The sequence below is a fragment of the Carettochelys insculpta genome, chromosome 5 (assembly GCF_033958435.1).
Source record: "Carettochelys insculpta isolate YL-2023 chromosome 5, ASM3395843v1, whole genome shotgun sequence".
In the NCBI taxonomy this organism is placed as follows: domain Eukaryota; kingdom Metazoa; phylum Chordata; order Testudines; family Carettochelyidae; genus Carettochelys; species Carettochelys insculpta.
Window position 1 is genome coordinate 63,847,834 of NC_134141.1, and position 23,636 is coordinate 63,871,469.

The 23,636-nt window shown below is 45.4% G+C and overlaps 1 protein-coding gene across 2 annotated transcripts in view; it reads right to left on the bottom strand.

The window, feature by feature from the left end:
- The window catches only part of WDR36 (WD repeat domain 36), a 58,195-nt gene extending 44,710 nt beyond the window's left edge, over positions 1-13,485 (bottom strand). Inside the window, exons 1-5 of one of the 2 annotated variants that reach the window (XM_074995235.1) lie at positions 13,273-13,485; positions 6,064-6,091; positions 3,901-4,001; positions 3,318-3,435; positions 831-963 (exon numbers count right to left, since the gene is read on the bottom strand). In XM_074995235.1, the coding sequence (XP_074851336.1) occupies positions 831-963; positions 3,318-3,435; positions 3,901-4,001; positions 6,064-6,091; positions 13,273-13,419 (527 nt within the window). In that variant the 5' untranslated portion in view covers positions 13,420-13,485. Of the gene's footprint in view, positions 1-830; positions 964-3,317; positions 3,436-3,900; positions 4,002-5,435; positions 5,494-6,063; positions 6,092-13,272 lie in introns of those variants that run through there. The other variant, XM_074995236.1, reaches the window with a different exon arrangement.
- Positions 13,486-23,636: the final 10,151 nt, after the last annotated feature.

Below are 23,636 nucleotides of genomic sequence, written 5' to 3' on the forward strand. Positions count from 1 at the left end.
TCCACGGGGTCACAGTTATGGCTTAGCTATAGTTTGTGTTAACGTGATTATGGAAAATCAATGCGACTTGGCCTTCCCGGGGTACAAGTTATTTTGGAAAATGGCAGTTTGGAGAACAGTGATGTGCAACTTTCCCCACTCCAACAACTTCTGCAACTGAAAACACATAATGGCATCATAGATGTCTATTCTGGCAAACTGGGGCAATGTAAAAACAACAACACACTAGGGCTGGGACCTGCAATCAGCAAGTCTCTTCCCATCTTGAATCTTGGTTATGGACCATGAGGAGGCATGATGTGAGTAGTGATCTCAATCCCAAACCCTGTAGCAGCAAAATGGATGCAAAACTTAGCTCCTCGCACTGAGCTAGACATGCTTTTCTACTTCTCCTGGGCTCATTGGGTGGCTGGGCAACAGCTTTAAAGGGGAAGAGTTCTACAACTACTTCCTCTGCCACATTGCCTGGGGCAAACAAGTAAAAATACTGAGTGCTGTTGGACATAGAAGAAGCTAGAGTACTTCCTTAGCTCTGCCCAGAGACACTTTCTTCTCTAGGAGGTCTATCAGCTTCAAGGAAAGGAAAGCAAAGAAGACTACTGAAAAAGCCTATATAACTTCAGTTACGTCACAACAAAAAATTCCTGGCAAGAAAAACATTTTCAGTCGCATGCGAGAAGCAGCTACATTGACTACATTTCTGAAAACACCACTCAGGGGCTCTGCAAACTGACTCGCATTAAGAGATCACTTTATTTAAAAGATGTTAAAACAATGAGTAAAAGCTCCAACTGGAGAATGAAATGTTCTTAAACAATAAAATATCTTACTTGGATTTCACATTCCATAACTGCAGGCTTCCTTGTTCACTGCCCAGAAGAATTTTATTTAAGTAGGTACTTGGATGCATAATTGCAGAAGCAGCAAAAACTGCCTTATCAAAATTCAGCTGTAGGTATTCTTCTGCAGACATAAGAAACAGCAATAGTATGTTGTCATTACAAATGCTCCAAGTTAGCCATTCCTTTCAAATTGTTAAAAACTGATTGTTCCACCTTTTGCATGCACAAATGAAAAAAAGTCCTCACAACTGTGATTTCATACCTGAAAGTGCCAGAAATGATGAGAGGAGTCACAGACAATTGTTCAATGACCATAAAACATTTAACTTTTTTTGAATTTCAAGCTTTACAACTATTGAAATTAGGACTGTGAAATGTTTAAAATTAATTGCCAGATTAATCACACAGTTAAACGAGAGAATATCATCATTTATTTAAATATTTTGGATGTTTTCTGTACTTTATAATATATGATTTCTATTAAAGCAGACTACAAAGTGCACAGTGCTCACTATATTTATTTTTCATTACACGTACTTGCACTGTAAAAAAAAAAAACATAAATATGTTTCAATTCACCTTATACAAGTACTATAGTGCAATCTCCATCATGAAAGTTGAACATTAAAATATAGAATTAGGTATAAATAATAAACGCTTTCAAAAATAAAAATGTTCCCCAGGCCCCCACAGTGCTCCTGGGACCGCTGTGGACCAGGGCTGCTCTAGCCAAGCTGGAGAGCCTCCACCTGTGCTGCTCCTGCTCTAAATAACTGCAGCATCCCTGCCAGCAGTGCTCCAGACGAGAGCTGCCCCGGCTCGCTAGAGTACCCTGCCCCTGGCAGGTCCCACGGGGCTGAAGCAGCCCTCTGCCTGCAGTGGGGCTGCTCCAGCCCCCTCGCAAGGGTCGGCTTTAGGGCAAGGCCACTGCACTGGGCCCTGCGTCTACAAGGCCCCGTGCTCCATTTGACTCTAGCATCTACCGCCCACTGGCCTGGCCCTACTATAAGTGGGGCACCTTGGGCCTGCAAACTCATTGGCTCGGCCTGCATATTTATGTGCCAGATATGCTGAAGACTCATGTGTCCCTTCACACTTAACACATTCCAGAGAACGTGAGTCCCTGCTGACGATGGGTTCTGTTTGGCAATGATCAAAAGCAGAACAGACTGACATGTTCATTTTCATCATCCGAGTCAGATGCCACCAACAGAACACTGATTTTCTTGTTCAGTGGTTTGATTCTGCAGTTTTGGCATCAGAGTCTTGCTCTTTTAGGCTTCGTGGAGCATGCTCCACATCTCATCCCTCTCAGATTTTGGATCTCCAGTCAAATATCTATCTCACATTGGTACTTTCTTCACGTTTTGTCAAATCTGCTGTGAAAGTATTCTTAAAATGAATGTGTGCTCGGTCCTCATCCAAGACTGCTTTCAGATTAAATATATGGATGAATGCAGGTAAAACAGAACAGGAGACAGACAATTCTCCCTCGAAGAGTTCAGTCACAGATTTAATTAACACACTTTATTTAAAACAAACATCAGTGAAGAAGCTAGTCCTCTGGAATGGTGGCTGAAGCAGGAAGGGACATGTAAATGTTTATCATGTCTGGCGTCTACATACCTTGCCATGCATCTCTAACCACAGAAGTGCCATGCATCACCTATTTTCACTTTCAAGTGACAATACTGCCTGTTTCTTGTTTACAATATTTTCTGTAAATGTAAATTTGTTTGTCTTATCTGTAGGCTGCATAAGAAGTGGAACCAAATGGATTTATACACTCTAAAGTTTCAGATTATTTTACTTTTGAGTGCAGTTTTGTAACAAAAAAATTCTACCTTTGAAACTTGCACTTTCACAACGAAGAGTCTGCACTACAGCATTTATCTGAGGTGAACTGAAATATAATATTTCTTTAACATGGTTTGTGCACATATGGTAAAACTAAAATTTATCAATACAAATACAATCCTCTCAAACCTATTCATTCAATAGCATGTAAGGCTACTGACACAATTAAAAGAATAACCACAGGCACTCAATCATATTCTGCTCCTAAAAAAAGCATGTAACCTCCAAGCCATACCCAGAGCCAAACAGAGGGACAGGGGACATTTTAGGACTTCACGAGACACCAAGCCTCCTTCACCACAACTCTCATGAGCAAAGGGCATACTAACAGATAGGAGTTATTTATGAGTAGACATCTGCACCCAAATGCCCCTCCCCAACTCTTATTTCTCCCAAAGTCAAAGGAGCTTTGAATGGGTGCAGAGGTCCACCAAAGAGGCTCACTGCGGGATCAGGACTGCACATGTTAATGCAACAACTGTTTTATTTTTGCCTCAAGAAAATTAAGAACTTTGACATAAGCATCAAACAATCTGCCTAACGTTAGAAAATGCTTACTGCTTGTATCACATATCACAGATACAGTTTGGACAGTTACAGAAGGAGAAAATGACTTACCTTCTGACTGTATATCCCAAACAATAAGAACATTATTAATATCCACAGAGATGACATGATCACCAAATGGCTGCAAAAGGTGAATTTCTCCTTTGTGACCGTCATATATATGAACAACCTACGGTTTCCAAATACACATTTTAGTAAAATTGTTCCCTTATTCCAATAATCTTTAGTATATTACTTGAATGATAGCAACTACCTGTAATATAAACCTGTTTAGACACAACTTTATACCGTATTTTCTCTAGTAAATAAAAACAAGGTTTCATTTATGATAGTTTCCTTGGTATTGAGAAACTGCATTTAGCAAATGCTTTTTGTCATAATTTTAATTATATTTTAACTTTTATTCCCTGAATATTTTTTTTTAAATCAGAGTGTGGTCATTTTATAAATGTCACAGCCCAAACTTTGTAGAATTTGTCCTTAAATCTTTTTATTTTAACTTACTCGTTGTTATTGCTGAGCGTTGTACAGAATTCCTAAAACTCATAAAATCAAACTACTATTGATATTGATATGTTATTTAAGTAGAAAATATACTGATAATGGCTTAGGGCAACAAATAAGTGATAAAAACCTCTTTGTTGCGGGCGAAAGCATGGAGAAGATTGCCATATGAAGCAAAGACCAACATTCTGTCTGCAGCCAAACAAGTGATGTCTTGCAATAAAGCATTACCTATGAATAAAGAGAGGAATAAGCTAGACAAATTTTCACAATAAAAAGAGAATGCCTTACAACTTATCAATACATTCAGCGCTGTAACTTACCAACAATAATTTAAGCTACATTAGGAAGAAAACAGATTATCAAATACTGTCTTTATGCAATACATGGCTCAATTATGAGAAATTTTTTCCTAGTAGTGAACAAAATGAGAACATACGTAGGAAATGCTGCAAATTGGGGTATGAAATAACTTTCAAAATAGGGCTCCGTAACACATGGCAGAAACTACCCAAAAATAACATTTTCAAACCTCTGACAGCAGAAGAACAGCTTTTGTAAAAAAACTGAATGCATTTTAAGACTGTTGCTTGTAATACAAGTGACACAAAAACATATTTTTATATTTGTCATTTCGTCTTATGGCCATTTGACACACCCCATTATAAACCCCCAGTTTTGATGGCTAAGCCCTTTGCTAACCATAAATCACTTGGACTGAAATTTTCCATGCTAAGTGTCTCCTTCGGGTAGACATTTTTAAAAGAACACCAGCATTACCTCCACATCCTTAATCAGAACCCCAGGTCCATATATTCATTAGAGTACTGTCTTTAAACATACGATCGTATACTAGTTTTTTTTCCTCCCACAGGACCCATGCCACTTTCGGTGAGCAGGATGGATGGAATTCAAGGAATTAATCAAGGCTGAATAATTAATTTGTTGTATATTGGACCCCTGCTTTATTTGTTGGAAATGCTCAACAATGCATAGTGAATGGAGCAGGCAACTGCGGAAGAGAAACTATGGTTCATTGTTACGGCAAACGAATGCCACCCTAAACAACTGGATTCGACCCCTTCCTTTGATACACAGTTCATTTGGGATGCCAGACAAATCACTTAAAGCCAACCTTTCATAAGCGGCCTCTAACTGTATATTCCTCATTTTCTCAGTTCCCAAGTTAGACACCTGTACTTAGACTTGTAGAAAAGCTGAGAACCCCAGTATAACTGAAGCCAACTGGCTAAGTCCACTGAAGATATGAAGTACTATAAAACTGCTGCGTACTCTTCTATGTGAGGTGTGATTTTTAAACACCAAAATTAGTAGATGCTTTTGGCAACTTTGGCCTTAAACGTCTGTGCCTCAGCATTCAATCCGTAAAACAGAGATATCACTACCTGTGAAGATAAATTCATTAATACGGAGAAGCACAGAAACACTACAGTAACAGCTCCATAGCAATAGCCATGGTGAAATAAGTACATCAGTTTTTTGTTCTTGGTTTAAATATCATGCTATGTAAAACTTTGGGGTCACGCTGAATGTGTAAGTTGAGAAATCTTCAATACCTACCCATTCACTGAACAAGGAGGGTTCTGTGGAAAATTATAGTATGTTGTCATCTAATTAAAGATGTTACCATAATACAGGTTGTACCTTCCTAATTTAGCAGCCTCAGGACCTGGCCAATCCGAAAGCAGGGAATTTACCAGACCAGGGAGGTCCATGCTGGCCCATGTGCTGCCACCAGCTGTGGGGCCCACTCCAGGAACAGCAGAGGTCCTGGCATTGACCAAGTGGCACTAGAGAGGGGGAAATTGCACTGGTAAGACGCAGGGTGGCTGCAAAGCCCCAGAGCTGGGGGCTAGGATTGCAGCCCCATCGGGCTCCATAGCCACCCTATCTCTTCCCCTGAGCATCCCCCTAAGCCCGCTCCTCGAGCACTGCAAATGAGCTGTGTGTGGTGCTCTGAAAGCTCTGGGAGGTCAAAGGAGGAGTTGCTGAGCATGGAGCCTGTCTTTGGTCCATGAGTGCTCCAGCCCGGTGACACCCACAGGGATGCTGGACCAGAGATGTTGCCAGACTACGGAAGTCCAGACTCTAGAGACCTAACCTGTATATACCAATGGCACACAGTAAGGTAGCACAGGCATTTCCTGATTAAGTCCTTGATTTTGCAATCATAATTTTAAACATACTTTGATATAATTATAGATTTGTTTCCCATTACACAATTTGTGTCTATAAAAAGTGTAATCTGCATGATATATAATTGTATACTTACTAACAGCAACTATACCAAGCTTCTTTACCTGTAAAATAAAAATGGATCTTTAGTGGTTTTCCACCTTTAGTTTCATACAAATACCAATCCAGCATGCAAGAAGCAATTCCAAACTATGTATGAAAAAGGTCCTCCTTCACTTTAGAGGTATGGGCTGACTAAAAACCAAAGCGTACAATCACATTGCCAGTCAACTGAGCTTCTCCATAATTGTCATCAGGGAATCAAGGTTTGTTCTTTTCCACGACTGACTAGGTCCTTACCTACAGACACACCAAAATCCACAAGAAAATCCTGTGGCTATAAAACATCTGCAAAGGGCTGGTATATATGTACAAATGTGCTGGGTGGTATGTGTGTACAAATATCTTCAACACTCCCAAAAACACTATTTAGGGACAACTGAGATCCCCAAAACACCTGCTAAGCTGCCATCTAAATATGTAGGCACCTAAGACTCCAGATGCCTAATTTCCACAGTTAAAGTTCCACAGGAACCTAATTTTCTGCCAGCAAGTACATGGCAAGTCGCCTCAGTGTAGATGCCAAAATGCCCACTGCATGCCTAAGACCCGCTGAAATCCTCAAACAAAGCACTCCCCCACCTATCACAGCCACAGGTTCTAAACTAGTGGGCAGGTTTCTCTAATACACCAAAGTCAACACAAAAAAATGGAGGGGAAAGTGTAAGAGATGGCATCACTCTACATTTTTAGGCCAGTGATGAAAGTACTAACCTGGGATGCGGAAAACGCAGGCTAGATACCCACTTCTCCCCAACACATTCATGTGGGAAGAATTTGAAATAGGCCCCTAATATGCCACATAAGTGCTCTTAACCTGGGTAGAAAGTTGTGAGGGATGTAACACCTCCTCCATCATTTTTGCAAGGAATAGCTTAGGTACTTAACTCCAGGAGAATATTCCAGACGAAGTGGAGACTGGTCTGGAGGAAGGGTAACATATATGATGTATCCCCTGCTCAGCATTTCTTATTAACTAGCATGCTGGCTTTTCTTAGGCACTTAATTCTGCTCATGCATTGTGCAAGTAACCTAGGTGTACTAAGAGGCTGTGGATTCCACCAGATAATACTGCAATGCTGACCGTTACAAATCTTAAGTGCCACTGTGGATCTAGCCCCAGCCTCAGATACTGTTCTGTCTCATCTATAGCCTTCTGGCTTGATAGTACAATTCCTCAGGAAGCCATGTTCCCACTGACACTCAGCTCAAGCCACATAAAGAAACTGGCTTCTTTTCAGCACAGCCTTGACCATGTGCTTAACTTTAGCATTTGAGAAGTCTTATAAGTACACATCTAATTTCCTTGCATTAAGTCCTTTTTGTTTCCATGTCATTCACTGCTCCTGCTTCATTCTAAACTATCCTCTGCAAATTACTTTAGCACCTATTACATCAAGACCTGGAGTGTGTTACAGTTTCTAGATTTAAACATTAACTTGAAAAGTAAGATGTATGATATTCCGAAAAGTTTTAGTTGTATGTATGTAGCCAGACAGAATCCCCCTGCTCTACTCCATCTTGCCCCTTTTAGGTGCCTCTGAGCACCAAGCACAAAGAAACAGCACAGTCTTAGAATGTTTGAAAGCACAGATGTGCTTATCTCAAGCCCAGTCTTTTGATGCTTCAAAACACACATGTGCTGTGTCAGCATGACCCTGGACTGAAGAATACAGACAAGGGGGCTAACAGGCTAGCTGTTGACCACAGGGCCTCAAACTGCCCTTGGCTGGTACTGATAATTGATATGCTCACACGTCATCCCAGAAGAAGACTCTCCCGCCCATACGAAAAGAATGTCCTGTTTTAATGATTTAGTTATCTCTATCTTACAAGGGTAAATTAAATTGCAACTGCCCTGTAAGAACTGGCGTCACAAAGACGAACCAGCATAATTGGTACCTTTAGATAAGGAAGAATGTGTGTGACCCAAGGGGTATAAAGAAGGGCCCGGCAGACCACTCTAACTGAGCTCCAATTACCTATACCTGCTGGTCGGGTAAGGTCTCTGCCTCCCGAGGACCCAGGGGACACCCTCCTCGCATTGTTCTACCCAAGGGATTCTGTGAACGACGCTGGCTATGCCAGGAGTCAAAGGACGCAGGGGTGAGAATTATACCTGCAATGTACTTTTGTGCACATTTAATAGTAAGAGCTCTTTAGGCTGAGGCATCTGGTCCTCAAATGGGTAACTTTTCACTTGTAATCTAATTGGCATGTCATATGTCTCGTCCTACTAGTAGTTAAGAAGATAAAGCAATAACCTTGTAACCATTAAGATTCTTGTTTCTGCTTTCAATAAATAGCAACCACTTAAGCTTTCAGTCTGACTCCTTCCAGTTACTGTAACTCGGCCAAACACAAACAAAGAACCTTAGCCGCTTGGCTTTATCAGCCTGGTCAGTGGTAAGGTGTAGTAAAAGATGAGCGCTGAGTCGTGCTGCCTCCACAGAGCAGACTCTTGGGGCACCCGTCAGCCTCCCTGGCTGCCCATTGTGAAGGGACAGTCTGTCCTAGCAGTTAAAGACTCGGGTAGCTCTCTGGGGCATCCATGAGCCACTTTGGCTGCCCGCTGCGAAGGGACTGCCGGTCCTAGCAGTTAAAGACTCAGCTGTAATTAGGCTCACAGACCACTCATTACCCGGCCATTGGCTAACAATGTATAAATTCAAGTATTAATGAAAAGTTGTATTTTGATGCTATTTAATGACAGACAAACATACTCTATTATCGTAAATTTGTTCTTGCAAAGCATGTTTTCTACTCCTATAAACGTGGTAAAACTTATTAGGATGACATAGGTCTCACCCTGCAAAGACATGCATAACTTTACCTTTAATATGAGTAGCCCTATTAAAATGTATGGCATTAATGATCACATTAAAGTTACAGATTTGCTTACATTTTTAAAGATTTCAGACCATAAACTGGAGTCATACAGCAGGTGATCTTTGCAATTTTCTCAAACTACTATATCCACAAACCAGAGTTCTGACCTGAAACACACATTTATTACCCTGCATAATTGGACTTTGCTGAGTAGAAACAATCAAGTTGGTCTGTGTGGTAGTTTGATTTAAATCAAGTCTGTTAAAAAATCAACAATTTAAATCATGTTTAAGTCACCAAATGGAAAGCCTCAATTTTTATGGATTTTAATTAACATTTCCAATTGTATTTCAGTTATTTTCTAAAGAAGGCTGCTTGGAAGTTGTATTAATTCATGAGAATGCATGTCGATTTACAACTAAACAGAATTTCAGTACATCTTTTTGCTACTTTGTAAGATATACTAAGTTATACACCTTTACTTCAGCATTTTTAGATTCTTACTAACTGTACGTTTTTATTATGTTAGAAAATGGTCAGTATATATTGCTTATTTACTAGACAATTAACTTTGGTCATTATCTGCATTAAGCTAAATTAGGATGATAACTGGAACATAAGTAAACAAAACAGCATACAAAATGTATTTTTATTAAACAAAATATTAAATGTTTTGCACACAAACTTCTCTTACCAAAACATGTTTCACTTATGACTAAATGGTTTATTGCAAGTACGTCAAAATGAAAGTGACTAGAGTTTAAGTGCCTGTTTGCCTAAATCTCTTCAAAATTACATCACCAGTCTCTTCCATTCATTACCACAGCCCCTGGTTCCCACCACAGGATCAACCCTTAATACAGTCTATGGGCTATGTGTAATATTTATATTTTTCAGTCCTGGCCTCAAACATGTTTTCCCTAATATCTTCCTTATATAGAAAAGCAGCTTTTAATACAAAGCTTTTGACAGAAGCTCACAAACTCAGCATGTTTATTTTTACCTTAATGTTTCAAATGATTACCAGAAGTTTGTTATCTGAATTTAATATGAATGTTTTCATTTTAAGCAATTCTAAAAGAGAAATTATAATTTAAATGACAAAATTAAAAAAAGTATAATTAATAAAATCAGATTTTAAAATTTTTTTCTTAAAATAAAAAAAAAGAATCACTCATCTACCCTGGTTTGGGGCAGTAGCGAAGATATGTGAATGCAATCCTGCACCATGATCTTCAGGGATGAAAGTTAGGCGAGCATATTAAACCAAGCACCCACTTTCAACATAGTAGTTTATGGAAGAAACAATTATTTAATTAAAAGTAGGAAAATATTCCCTCGTGCCTTCAGTGTTACATCATCTGGGAATAGCTCATATTCATGCATTTCAGCACCATAATTGTTCACAAAAGTTTACATCTTGCTTATTTACTCATTCTAGTGCTTGACTAATCATATATAGTTTCTTTGCCTTAATTACTTGGCAAATTTTTCAAACAGGACGACATCAGATTCCCAGACAGTTTCATGAATAAATAAATAGTTATATAAATACAGGTGATGAACTAACAACATGATCTCATGAACAGCAGTGTATTGAACTCATAGTATCATAGAATACTAGAACTGGAAGGAACCTGAAGAGGTTCTCAAATGCAGTCCCCTGTGCTCACTGCACAACCAAGCACCATCTAGACCTGGGGTCAGCAACCCCCTGCAAGTGTGCCAAGAGTGGCACACAAGAGAATTTTCAATGGCACATGGCGGGAGTTCAGCCCCACCTCTTCTCCCCTCATGCAGTTGGGACCTTGCATTAGGGCCAAACTGCATCTGTGGGGCAGGGGCTAGGGTCAGGGCCAGCCTTGGAGCCTCTACTGGCCCCTCTGCAGCACAGAGGGGGAAGGGAGGGAGAGACCAGGGCCCCTGCTGCCACAAGGTTGGTCATTTATTTTCTGGTTTCACACATAGTTGAACTGTTCCTTTAACACTTTATTTGCTTTTGGAATCATTCCCCAATTTGGTCCATTGTACATCTCTTACCCACAACTATAGCATTTATCGTAAGGCTTTATGCGAGGCTATGATACAAATGTAATAACAGAATCACTGCCTAACATTCAAAATCCGTAACTGCCCTAACAATGAATTTGTATTTGATGTCTTCATATTCCATTCTGACCTGTTAAAGGCCGTGTCTACACTAGCCCCAAACTTCGAAATGGCCACGCAAATGGTCATTTCGAAGTTTACTAATGAAGCGCTGAAATGCATATTCAGCGCTTCATTAGCATGCGGGTGGCCGCGGCACTTCGAAATTGACGCGCCTCACCGCCGCACGGCTCGTCCCGACGGGGCTCCTTTTTGAAAGGACCCCGCCTACTTCGAAGTCCCCTTATTCCCATCTGCTCATAGGAATAAGGGGACTTCGAAGTAGGTGGGGTCCTTTTGAAAAGGAGCCCTGGCTGGACGAGCCGCGTCAATTTCGAAGCGCCGCGGCCGCCCGCCTGCTAAAGAGGCGCTGAATACGTATTTCAGCGCTTCATTAGTAAACTTCGAAACGGCCATTTGCGTGGCCATTTCGAAGTTTTTGGATAGTGTAGACACAGACAAAGAGTAAGATTCCCCAGTGTCCGAACGATAAACCTCTGCATCTTAATTTGTTAATGAAGCTGTTGTCAGTAAGACTATTAAGTCATGTCTGCGCTTGGAAAAAACTTTGAAATAGCCATGCTAATCGTCAAATCAAAGAATACTAATGAGGTGCTGAAATGAATATTCAGTGCCTCATTATATTGCTGCTGACCATGGCACCATGTTTTGCTCGCACGCAGCTCGTCTACATGAGGGTCCTTTTCAAACGGACCCTGCAAGCATCCTGACAGGAATAAGGGGATTTAGATGTTTGCAGGGTCGTTTCGAAAAGGACCCCCATGTGGACGAGCCGCATGCAAGCAAAACATGGCAATTTCGAAGTGCCGCAGCCAGCAGCCTGCTAATGATATACTGAATATTCATTTCAGTGCCTCATTAGTATTCTTTGATTTGGCCATTGGCATGGTCATTTCAGAGTTTTTTCTCAGTGTAGACGTAGCCTTAGTGACTTAAAAAGTATCTCCAGCACTTGGACCATATGTAGATGTTAAATTTTGGCACTCCACCTCAGAAAGGTTGCTGACCCCTGATCTAGTCCATCCCTGACAAGTATCACCAATGATAGCAATTCCACAAACTCCATAGGTAATTTATTCTAGTATTTAACCACTCTGGTAGTTAAGAAGCTTTTCCTAAGGTCTACCCAAAACCTCTCTTTTTGCAGTTTAAGACCACTGTTTCTTATCCTTTTCCTATAGGTTAAGGAGAATTTTTCGCCCTCCTCTTGAAACAATGTGGTGTATACCTGAAAACTGTTTTGTTCCCCCGACTAAACAAACCTATTTTTTTCAATCTTTATTCCTTGGTCATGTTTTCTAGATCTTTATTTTTGTTACTCTGCTCTGGACTTCCTCCAATTTTTCCACATCTTTCCCAAAATGGGGGGTCCAGAACTGGACACAATACTCTAACGGAAGTCTCTGCAGGAAACACGGGAAGAATTACTTCTTGTGTCTTACAACACGCCTGCTAATGTAGCCCTGAACAGAGGTGAGCAAAGTGAGGGTGAGCCCCCTCAAGGGGTGTGAAATTTCATAAGGGGGAGCAGCAGGATCAGCTGCTGGGTCTCAGGCTCGTCCATTTCTTTAAAAAGGATGAAATATGTGACTTTGTATGTCTGAATAGTGACAGAGATTTAGCCACGTTAGTCTGTGTTCTATCAGAACAAAAACGCAGTCAAGTAGCACTTTAAAGACTAACAAAATAATTTATTAGGTGATGAGCTTTCCTGGGACAGACCCAGTTCTTCCCATCATAGCCATACCATACCAGACGGCTATGACGGGAAGAAGTGGCTCTGTCCCAGGAGAGCTCATCGCCTAATAAATTATTTTGTTAGTCTCTGAAGCGCTACTGGACTGCTCCTCTGTTTTGTTAGCATGTCCGTGTATTCGCATTTATATACCAACCAATGAAGTTTTTACATTCTGCAGACTTGTTTTCTTAACACGTGCCAAACGACTTTTTTATTTTATGATTTCCACACGAGCATCACTGACACTTCCTGCGGTTCGGGTTACATTAGGACGGGGGGGGGGGGGTGTTTCCTAATCGCAGGGACGAAAAGTGGGGCCTGAGGTAAAAGGTTCGCTCACGCCTGGCCCAGCATTAGCTTCACTTTTTCGCCACCGGGAGCAGGAGCAGGTCACCCACCGGGGCTGGGGACCGCTCACGCCGTCGGGGGGGGGGGGGGGTCATCACTCACGTTGTAGGTGTGGAAGCTGCGCCCCGCCGCGGTGACCAGGTAGAACTCGCGGTGGCGCCGGTGGTAGCGCAGCACGTGGGGCAGGTGGTTGGAGTAAAGGCCGAGCGCGCGGAAGCCCGCGAAGAGCGCGCTGCCCTCACGCGACATCCCCAAGCTGGAGCAGCGCTGCCCGCACTCGCAGGAGCACGCGGCCGCGCGCGCCGCGGATCCCGAACCGGCCCACCCCGCCCCTTCCGCCGCTGACTCCGGAACAGCCCGGCAGAGCGCCCACGGAAGCGTTCCCCTGCGCCCGCTGAGTCCGCGCTCTCTGAGTTCCGCCTTCCGCGAGTTCCGCCCCACAGGTGTGTCGGCGGAGACGCCGTCCCCAGCCCGGGACTGGTTTCCTGCTGGGCGGCCCGGTGTCAACATCCGCGCGTTCCCGGAGCCTCAGCTGCTGGCAGAGCGCGCTGCCCGCCAGCGCGACTGATGACGTGCGGCTCCTGTCCCTGCCGCTGGGCTGTGCGGGCCCCGAGTGACGCGCTCACGCTTTGCTCCCCAGCCCCTAGGACTCAGCTCCTAGTCGTGGAGTTAAAGGGGCGAGATGAGACTCATCCCCCGACTCCAGGCGCTGGGGCTTTGGAACAAACCAGCTCTCCAGAGCCCTCATCCCGGAGCAGCAGAAATGCCCCGGGGGTCCCCGGCTTTGCGGCGTTCTTCAAATAGCACCAGATCTTGGGGGGAAGGTGCAGGTGGGGAACAGCAGGGTGATGTCGAAAACCACCGACCAGTTTCTGTGATTGTGGTCTGTTATTTTATAATCATTGACATTGTACCACATCCTGCCTGAGATGCAGATCCGTTTAATAGTTTTTCCCCTTGGTTTCCCACAAATCTGGGATTCTCGTCAGCATTCCTACCTGGAGAGGGCAAAACAAAACATGGGACTTTCTGGAATGACTGTCCATCCAAAAAATAGGCCGATGATGATGCGTGCCGGGCACTCTTACAGATTTCCCAAGGCAGCTATTGTACCTCCACACTGGGACCTGTCTTACATGGCTATGAATTTGGTGGGGGCCTGATTTTCAGCTTTTCTGTCACAAAGATTTTGCTATAGAAGCTTTCCTGCAGTAAATAACTTACATCAGTAACACACTGAGAATTAGAGGCCATGTTTTCCCAGGCTTGTCACTTTCTGAAGGTAGATGTTTGGGAAATCTGTAAGGGAAACTAAGTTTCCCAGCCTGTGAAATCCAATCCTGCCCCCATGAAATCTGTTGTTTTGTGTGTGTGCACACATTCATGTGGTTTTATTCCTATATTATACAGATTTCACAGGGGAGACTGCTGTTATTCAAATTAAAGTAGAATAATAGAACACGAGAACTGGAAGGAAACTCAAAAGGTCAAATTTAGGCCCCTGCACTCATGGCAGGACCAAGCACCATCTAGATCACACCAGACAGATACTTGTTTATCGTGCTCTTAAGAATCTGCAATGATAGAGATTCCATAACTTCCCTAGGCAATTTATCCCATGTTTAATCACCCTGACAGGAAGTTTTTCCTAATAGCTAACCTATACCTCCCTTGCTGCAATTTAAGCCCATTGCTTCTTGTCCTATCATCCCTGTTTAAGGAGAAAAATTTTCTTCCCTCTCCTTTAAACAATCATCTTTTTGTGCTTGAAAGCTATTACCATGTCCCCTATCAATTTTCTCTTTTCCAAACTAAAACCCAATTATTTAAATCTTCTCTCATAAGTCATGTTTTCTGGCCCTTTAGTCATTTCAGTTACTCTTTTCTGGACCTGCTCCAATTTCTCATCTTTCCTGAAATGTGGTGCCCAGAACTGGACACAATCCTCCACTTGAGTCCAAATCAGTGCAGAATAGAGATGAAGAATTACCTGTTGTGTCTTGCTTGCAACACTCCTCTTAGTACATCCCAGAACAATGATTGCTATTTCCCCCTGCAATCAGGATTCTCACATTGACTCATTTTTAGCTTGTGGTCCACTATGACCCCTAGATCCCTTTCTGGGAAGCAAATGTCACAACAGCTGCCAGCTCCATCCCAGTCTTGGTGAGCCCTGTCCTGTTCACCCTGCTCTGTGGAGATGGCGTATGTGGAAAGGGCAGAGAGTACACTGATATCACCATTCCTTCTCTCCCCTCCCTCCTAGCACACGGTAAGCTCCCTGGAGCAGCTGGTGACAGGTGCCTCCAAAGCAGGAGCCATGGGGCTGCAGACATCAATAGAGCATTGGGGGGGGGGCACTTAGACATTCACTTCCCAATCAAATTGGGGATCCTGACCTGAAAGGGAATTGGCGGGGGATCACAAGGTTATTTTAGGTGGGTTGTCGTATTGCTTCCCTTCTGCACTGCTGCTGGTGGCAATGCTACCTTCAAAACTGGGATCCCAGGCAGCAGCACCTGCTCTCCAGCCAGGGCTAGCCTTTGATGGGGCAAATGGGACGAAGGCCTGGGGCACCTTCAGAGCAGGTGCATCCCCCAATGCTCTATTGATGTCTGCAGCCCCATGGCTCCTGCTTTGAAGGCACCCTTGACCAGCTGCTCCGGGGAAAATTGAGATACCTGTTAATAGGGCACAGTCAGTGGGAGCGCAGACGCCCTAATACGTGGGTGGGACTGACAACTCTCTTAAGGGTTCAACTTTCCTCAACTTCTCTATCATCTACTGCTTCCTCAGCTTCGCCAGACAACTGCTTGTGATGGGCTCCACTGAAAGCAAGTAAATTTACAGGTTTCCTGAGATGCTTATAGATCACAGAACCCTAGGGCTGGAAGGGACCTCAGGAGGTCATCTAGTCCAGTCCCCTGCTTCAAGCAGGATCAACCCCAACTAAGCCATCCCAGCCAGGACTTTGTCAAGCCGGGACTTAAAAACTTACAGGGATGGAGATTCCACCTCTCTGGGCAACGCATTCCAGTGCTTCACCACCCTCCTGGTGAAGTAGTTTTTCCTAATATCCAAACTACTCCTCTCCTTCTGTAACTTCAGACCATTGCTCCTTGTTCTGCCATCTGTCACCACTGAGAAAAGTTTCTCTCCATCCTCTTTAGAGATCCCCTTTAGGAAGTTGAAGGCTGCTACTAAATCACCCCTCAGTCTTCTCTTCTGTTAACTAAACAACCCCAAATCCCTCAGCGTCTCCTCACAGGTCATGTGCTCCAGCCCCTTAATCATTTTTGATGCCCTCCGCTGAACCTGCTCCAGCACATCCACATCCTTTCTATACTGGGGGACCCAAAACTGGATGCAGTATTCGAGATGTGGCCTCACCGGCACGAAATAGAGGGGAACAACAACTTCTCTAGATCTGCTCGCAATGCTCTTCCTAATGCTCCCTAATATGCCATTAGCTGATTATTGTAGCTTGAGCACCTTTATTGATACTTTTTACTGTACACGTTTTTCATGAGTTCTTTCATCAGGGGAAAACTGAGGTTCCTGTTAACATGGCACAGTCAGCTGGAGTGCAGATCCCCTAATATGTGGGATTGACAACCCTCTCAATGGTTTCACTTTCTTCAACTTTACTATCCTCTACTACTTCCTCAACTTTGCCAGTCTACTGTGCTCCAGGTAGACTGGCGCAGAAATAGCCAGCTCTGAGGGTGGCAATCAGCTAAAGCATCCTGATTTAGGGGCAGGCTTCAGAAAAATGGACGTTTGTTTACAACGGCAGGGGGAGTGAGGGCAATGCACTCTGGGATGATGGCATCACACACCCACGACCACTTGCGGGGCATTTTTTCCTGTGACACCCTGGAAAAAAAAATGCAACGGGGCTGCAGGAACTGGGGGACAGGTGCTCAGAATGCACTGCTGCAACAGTTGAACTTAGGCAATGTAGTGGGCACACCTCGACTTTATAAAATCTAGTGGCACAAAGTTGACTTTAATAAGTTCAACTTTATTTCCTAGTGTAGACATACCCTCACAGAACTGGAGGCCTGCTAGGGAGCTCCCAAATGCAACAAGCCCTGCCCCCTGCTCAGAACCTTAACCTCAGGACAGCTGCCCAGCTCTGAAGGCAGCGCTGCATCGAGGAACAGTGTAGAAATCACATACCAGTATTGCAACCCCCTCCCCTCCCCATACAATAACCATGCAATACTCCTACTATGCTCTTTTGTGTTAGGAACTCTATAATTACAACACCATAAAATTTCAGAGTTCAACAGCTGAACTCATGAAATTTACAATTTTAAAAATCCTGTGTACAATAATGGACCAAAGCAGACCATGAATTTGGTAGAACTCTACTAACAATTAAAAAAGTAATGGTTGTTAAACCTGCCTAAACTCAGGCTTTTGACCTGCGACTCCTGCTTTTCGAGGATTTTTCCAGGCCATTTGAACTGCTCCCAGAACCTCAAGCCTTCTGTGGGTGCCACAGCTGCTGTAGCCACAACAGTTGTTTGCAGAGATGCAAGAGCCCAAAATGTGGCTACAGAGCAGCTAGAAAGAAGAGATGCATTCTTGGGCTTAACTATTGTCCTAATGCACCTGCAAATTACCTTTTTTCTGATTTTTCTTAATATTATATTTTGCCTCAAAATAATTGGTACAAGAGATAAAAGCACAGGGAGAAGAATAAGCCAGACAGAAGGAAGATCTCTATTTCCCATTGTATGTATCCATGGTTGACACCCAAAATGGAAGGGTTGGAGGTGGAAAAGAAGAGATCCACTGAGAAAGCTTCATTAATGCAGAATTAAGTTTGCCTAGTGATGTTTTGTGTCCTTGCAGAACATTTTGGGGATACACTAGGCTTCTGAAGTTCCAATGACTTAAAGGGAAGGGGAGATTCAAAATGAAATGGTGTGTGATGCTATTTGGGATATGGGGTAGGAGAGAAGAGACACATCAGTCTTCTCTCACACACTTAATGTTATTGTAAAAACCAAACTAGTCTGAATATAATTTTCAGTGGTGCTCCTCCAGTGCTTTAGTGGATGCAACAGAATGTATGCTGAGCAACTGAGACTACTTTGGACACTTTGGCTACGTCTACACGTGAACGCCACATCGAAATAGCTTATTTCGATGAATAACGTCTACACGTCCTCCAGGCCTGGTGCCGTGGACGTTCAACGTCGACGTTGGGCAGCACCACATCGAAATAGGCACTGCAAGGGAATGTCTACGGCTACGTCTACACGTGCACGCTACATCGAAATAGACTATTTCGATGAATAACGTCTACACGTCCTCCAGGGCTGGCAACATCGACGTTCAACTTCGATGTTGGGCAGCACCACATCGAAATAGGAGCTGCGAGGGAACGTCTACATGCCAAAGTAGCACACATCGAAATAAGGGTGTCAGGAACAGCTGCAGACAGGGTCACAGGGCGGACTCAACAGCAAGCCGCTCCCTTAAAGGGCCCCTCCCAGACACAGTTGCACTAAACAACACAAGATCCACAGAGCCGACAACTGGTTGCAGACCCTGTGCATGCAGCATGGATTCCCAGCTGCGGCAGCAGCAGCCAGAAGCCCTGGGCTAAGGGCTGCTGCACACAGTGACCATAGAGCCCCGCAGGGGCTGGAGAGAGAGCGTCTCTCAACCCCTCAGCAGATGGCCGCCATGGCGGACCCCGCTATTTCGATGTTGTGGGACGCGGATCGGCTACACGTGCCCTACTTCGACGTTCAACTTCGAAGTAGGGCGCTATTCCCATCCCCTCATGGGGTTAGCGACTTCGACGTCTCGCCGCCTAACATCCATTTCAACTTCGAAATAGCACCCAACACGTGTAGCCATGACGGGCACTATTTCGAAGTTGGCGCCGCTACTTCGAAGTAGCGTGCACATGTAGACGCGGCCTACATGCCAAAGTAGCACACATCGAAATAAGGGTGCCAGGAACAGCTGCAGACAGGGTCACAGGGTGGACTAGCGCTTCCAGGGCAACAGCTAGCCGATCCCTTAAAGGGCCCCTCCCAGACACAGTCAGCCTGCACAGCACGTGGTCTGCAGAGCCATAGTGAGCGACACAGTCAGGGACCCCCAGCAGCAGCAGCAGCAGCCAGAGGTCCACCCAGCCGCCCCTGCAGAAGCAGTGCTCGCCCTGCTCCATGCCATGCAGGAGGCAGCTGAGCACATCCTTGCCACAGAGGAGGAGCTGCCCGCGGGGGAGGAGGACGCAACCCCCAACCCTGCAGCACCCCTCCCCTCCGCCCCCCGCCTCATACACCGCTGGCTGTGGAGCTACCCCACCAGCACTGACTGGTGGGAGCGGCTGGTGCTCGGAGAGTGGGACGACGACTGCTGGCTCTAGAACTTTTGCGTGAGCCGGCAGACATTTCTGGAGCTATGCCAGTGGCTCACCCCCGCACTGAGGCACCAGGACACTGCCATGCGGCATGCCCTCAGTGTGGAGAAACGGGTCGGCATCGCTGTCTGGAAGCTGGCCACTCCAGACAGCTACCGATCCGTGGGCCAGCAGTTTGGCGTCGGCAAGGCCACCGTCGGGGCTGTCCTCATGGAGGTAAGAGGACCCACGGGGGGAGGGGGAGGCAGCCCTGGCAGGGGAGGGGAGCCCTGGCAGGGGAGGGGAGGGGAGGGGGGCCCTGACAGGGGAGGGCCACACACACCCTGCACACCCCTCATTGGTGCTCTCCCATGTGCTTCCCCTGCAGGTCGTCCGTGCCATCAACGCCCTGCTCCTCCACAGGCTTGTGAGGCTTGGGGACCCGGATGCCACCATCGTGGGCTTTGCCACGCTGGGCTTCCCCAATTGGTTTGGGGCTCTGGATGGGACCCACATCCCCATCCGTGCCCCAGAGCACAGTGGAGGATGCTACCTAAACAGGAAGGGCTACCATTCTGTGGTCCTCCAGGCCTTGGTGGACAGCCGGGGCCGTCTCCTGGACATTTATGTGGGCTGGCCTGGCAGCACCCACAACGCCTGGGTATTCCGGAACTCGGGCCTGTGCCGCTGGCTGGAGGCGGGGACCTACATCCCCCTGCGGGAGATCCCTGTGGGGGACACCACCATGCCCCTCTGTGTCATCGCAGATGCAGCATACCCCCTCCAGCCCTGGCTCATGCACCCGTACACGGGCCACCTGTCAGCCAGCCAGGAGCACTTCAACATGCGCCTGAACCACGCGCGCCAGGTGGTGGAGCACACATTTGGCCGCCTCAAAGGGTGCTGGAGGTGTCTCCTCACCCACCTTGATGCGGGCCCCACCAACATCCCCCAGATTGTGGGCGCGTGCAGCGCACTCCACAACCTGGTGGACAGCAAGGGGGAGGCCTTGTTTCAGGGCTGGGCTGTAGAGGCTGGCAGGGCCAATGTGCAGCCACCTGCTGCCCCCAGTCGCCAGGTGGACCCCGAAGGGACCCGGGTTCGGGAGGCCCTGCGGGCCCATTTCGATGAGGCCGCGGGGTGAACGCTGGCAGACCCCCCACTGCACCCCCCCCCATCCTCCACAACACTCCCTGCCCCTACGCCCACACCACAGAGCACCCAAGAGCACCCCCCCACTCTTCTTGTAAATAAAAGCAGACATTTGTTCGTCAAACCAGATATATGTTGAACTTTCATTATTATTATCTTAACGAACTATTTACAGGCCAAATAAGTATTACATATATATATATCTATATATAGGGTTTTATATATATATCTATATCTATATATCTTCTTTTGTAAATAGTTTCTATTAGACCTCTGTTGTTATATTGTTATGCTGATACCTGCCCCCCCATGTACATAGTTCTCCCCTTCCTTGTCTTCCCCTTTTTTTCTTTCATCTTATCTGACTTATAATTATATTTATATAATATATATATATATATATATATATATTATAAGTCAGATAAGATGAAAGAAAAAAAGGGGAAGACAAGGAAGGGGAGAACTATGTACATGGGGGGGCAGGTATCAGCATAACAATATAACAACAGAGGTCTAATAGAAACTATTTACAAAAGAAGATAAAACTGAAGGGGATATATACAAAGGGGGAAGGGGGTCCACGTCCTGGGCCCCACACCCCCTAATGTCCAGCGCTGGGGGTGGGTGGCTGCGACCCACGCCTCGGCCTCAGCCCTGGCCGGGGCTGGCTGGGGGCTGGGCAGACCAGGAGATAAGGCCAGTGGGTGTCAGCTGGCCCCAGGTACCCCTTGGCGGAAGGGCCCTCGGTGGCGGGTGGCGGTGCGATGGCAGATGGAGCAGCGGGTGGAGCTGCGGGTTGCACAGGCAGGGCGGGCAGAGAGGCAGCTGGCGCGACATGGGGGGCCAGGTAGTCTGCGATACGCTCGAATGTCCGCATAAAGGCCCCCCCATGCCTCCTGGCGCCAGGCCAGCGCCCGCTCCTGAAGTTGAAGGCGCCACTCCTCCACCCACAGGCGCTGGACCTCCAGCAGTTGGGGGTCCGTCGCCGTCCAGGAGTGGGGCTGGCTCCGCCGTCGTCCCCGCCGTGGGGCTGGTCGGTGCTCCGCCGAGGGGCTGGCCTGGAGTGATGGCCCCGGTGGGCTCTCCGGGACCACTGACACCTCGCCGGCGCTCTCCGGTCCTTCCAATGGTGCAGCGTCCCCCCACCCCTCTGCTGCAGGTTCCCCATCCCCGCCCCTGGGAGATGCTGCTGCTGCTGCTGATAGGTGTCCCACCCCATCCCCCCGGGGGACCCTAGGTTCCACTCCCCGCATTCCCAGGGATGGGGCATGGCACTGTCCTGCTGTGGGGGAGGGGCTGATGCACTCCTGTGAGGGACATGCCACTGCTGTCCTTGGGGATGCGCATCTCCTGATGGGGATAGCAACTTCGACGTCTCGCCGCCTTACATCAATGTCAACTTCGAAATAGCGCCCGCCACGTGTAGCCGTGACGGGCACTATTTCGAAGCTGGTGCTGCTACTTCGAAGTAGCCGGCACGTGTAGACGCGGCCTTTCAGGGGCATAGTTTGTCCTCCAGCCCTACACAAGAGAGATGGCAAAATCTGCCAACTTTATGAAGTACTGGAGGAGATTTTGAAGGTGAAGGGTATTACAGCTCTGGGCTCTCTTTTGCAGACAACCACAAATTTGGATCAGTAACACTACAGAAGCACACCTAAGACATACCATCATTACAAGAAACATAGATTTTAGAGCAACTTCAAGAACCAATCTTTAAAACGTAAGACGTTCTCAACTTTTCTTATAGCACAGCTTGTGTTTTGTTGTAATGAGAGAGGCCATGTCTACATGATGGAGACTATGATGACATAGCTAACACTATAGTTGGGATGGTATAATTCTGTAGCATAGATGAAGCCTACAGCAATGAAAGGAGTTCTTCCATTAGTGTAGGAAGAAATGCCACCTTCCCAGGCAATGTCTCTGGAATCAGTCACATGAAACCCCAGTGACTAGTACTTTCATGGTCACAGATGCACGCATGGGTATGCAAAAGTGTAGTAGCAAAGATCACTAAAAAACAGACATTCCAGTGCCAATATTGCCAGAAATAAATCCATGACTCATGCAAAACTTAACACTAGTACTTCTAAACACATACTTAAGGGCACTCACAGTACTCACTACCATCATTGTTTGGGTTTTTTTTTGAAGTGTCTAAAACCATACAGCAAAACCATTAAACTATGGTTTGGGAAGTAACTTTGACACACAAAATCTCCCTCAAGCACTCATAAAAATTACGTTTAAGGGACGTGTGGATTAGCCACCCACAAAACAGCCAGATTATTTTCAAAATGTGTTCTAAGTTTTAAATTTTTCTCTTCTGGGTGCTGTTTTTCCATGCCTCCATTTGTTTTCCTTTCTCTGTATCCCAATATTTCTCCTTCCTGTGATCTTTTCTAATCCATCCCAAGCTTCTTCCCTTTAGCCCACTTTACATACATACACTACAGCCAACCATTTCATGAAAAATCATTTAATTAATAAATCCTGACATTGTGGTTGTAAGCTGTTTGTTGGCAAACAGGTAGGTTAAAGGGTTTTACAAAATAAATTAAAAAAATACAAAAGTTCAAATTAAAAAACAAAAATGTTCAAATTTTAAAAAAAGTTTGTAAAATGTACAACTTTACAAATTTTGCATGATCAGTAATAAATATTTCTAAAATTAAGAAAGAAACCTATTTTTGTGTATTCATATAACTCCTCCATACAGCCAGTAGTTCCTGAAGACTATGCGCTTCACATGGTTGTGCGCCGGAAGTTTTCTTTTCATTTACATGGGTCTTGCCTCTAAGTTGGTGGTGTTCAATTTTCTTCTGACCCTGAGGGCAGAGAACAATAAATTACAGTTCTGAGGCTACGTTTTTTAACCACACAAAACTTCCACCAACTCGGTGGGAGTTCTAGTTATATCAAGAGTACCAAATCAACCCCC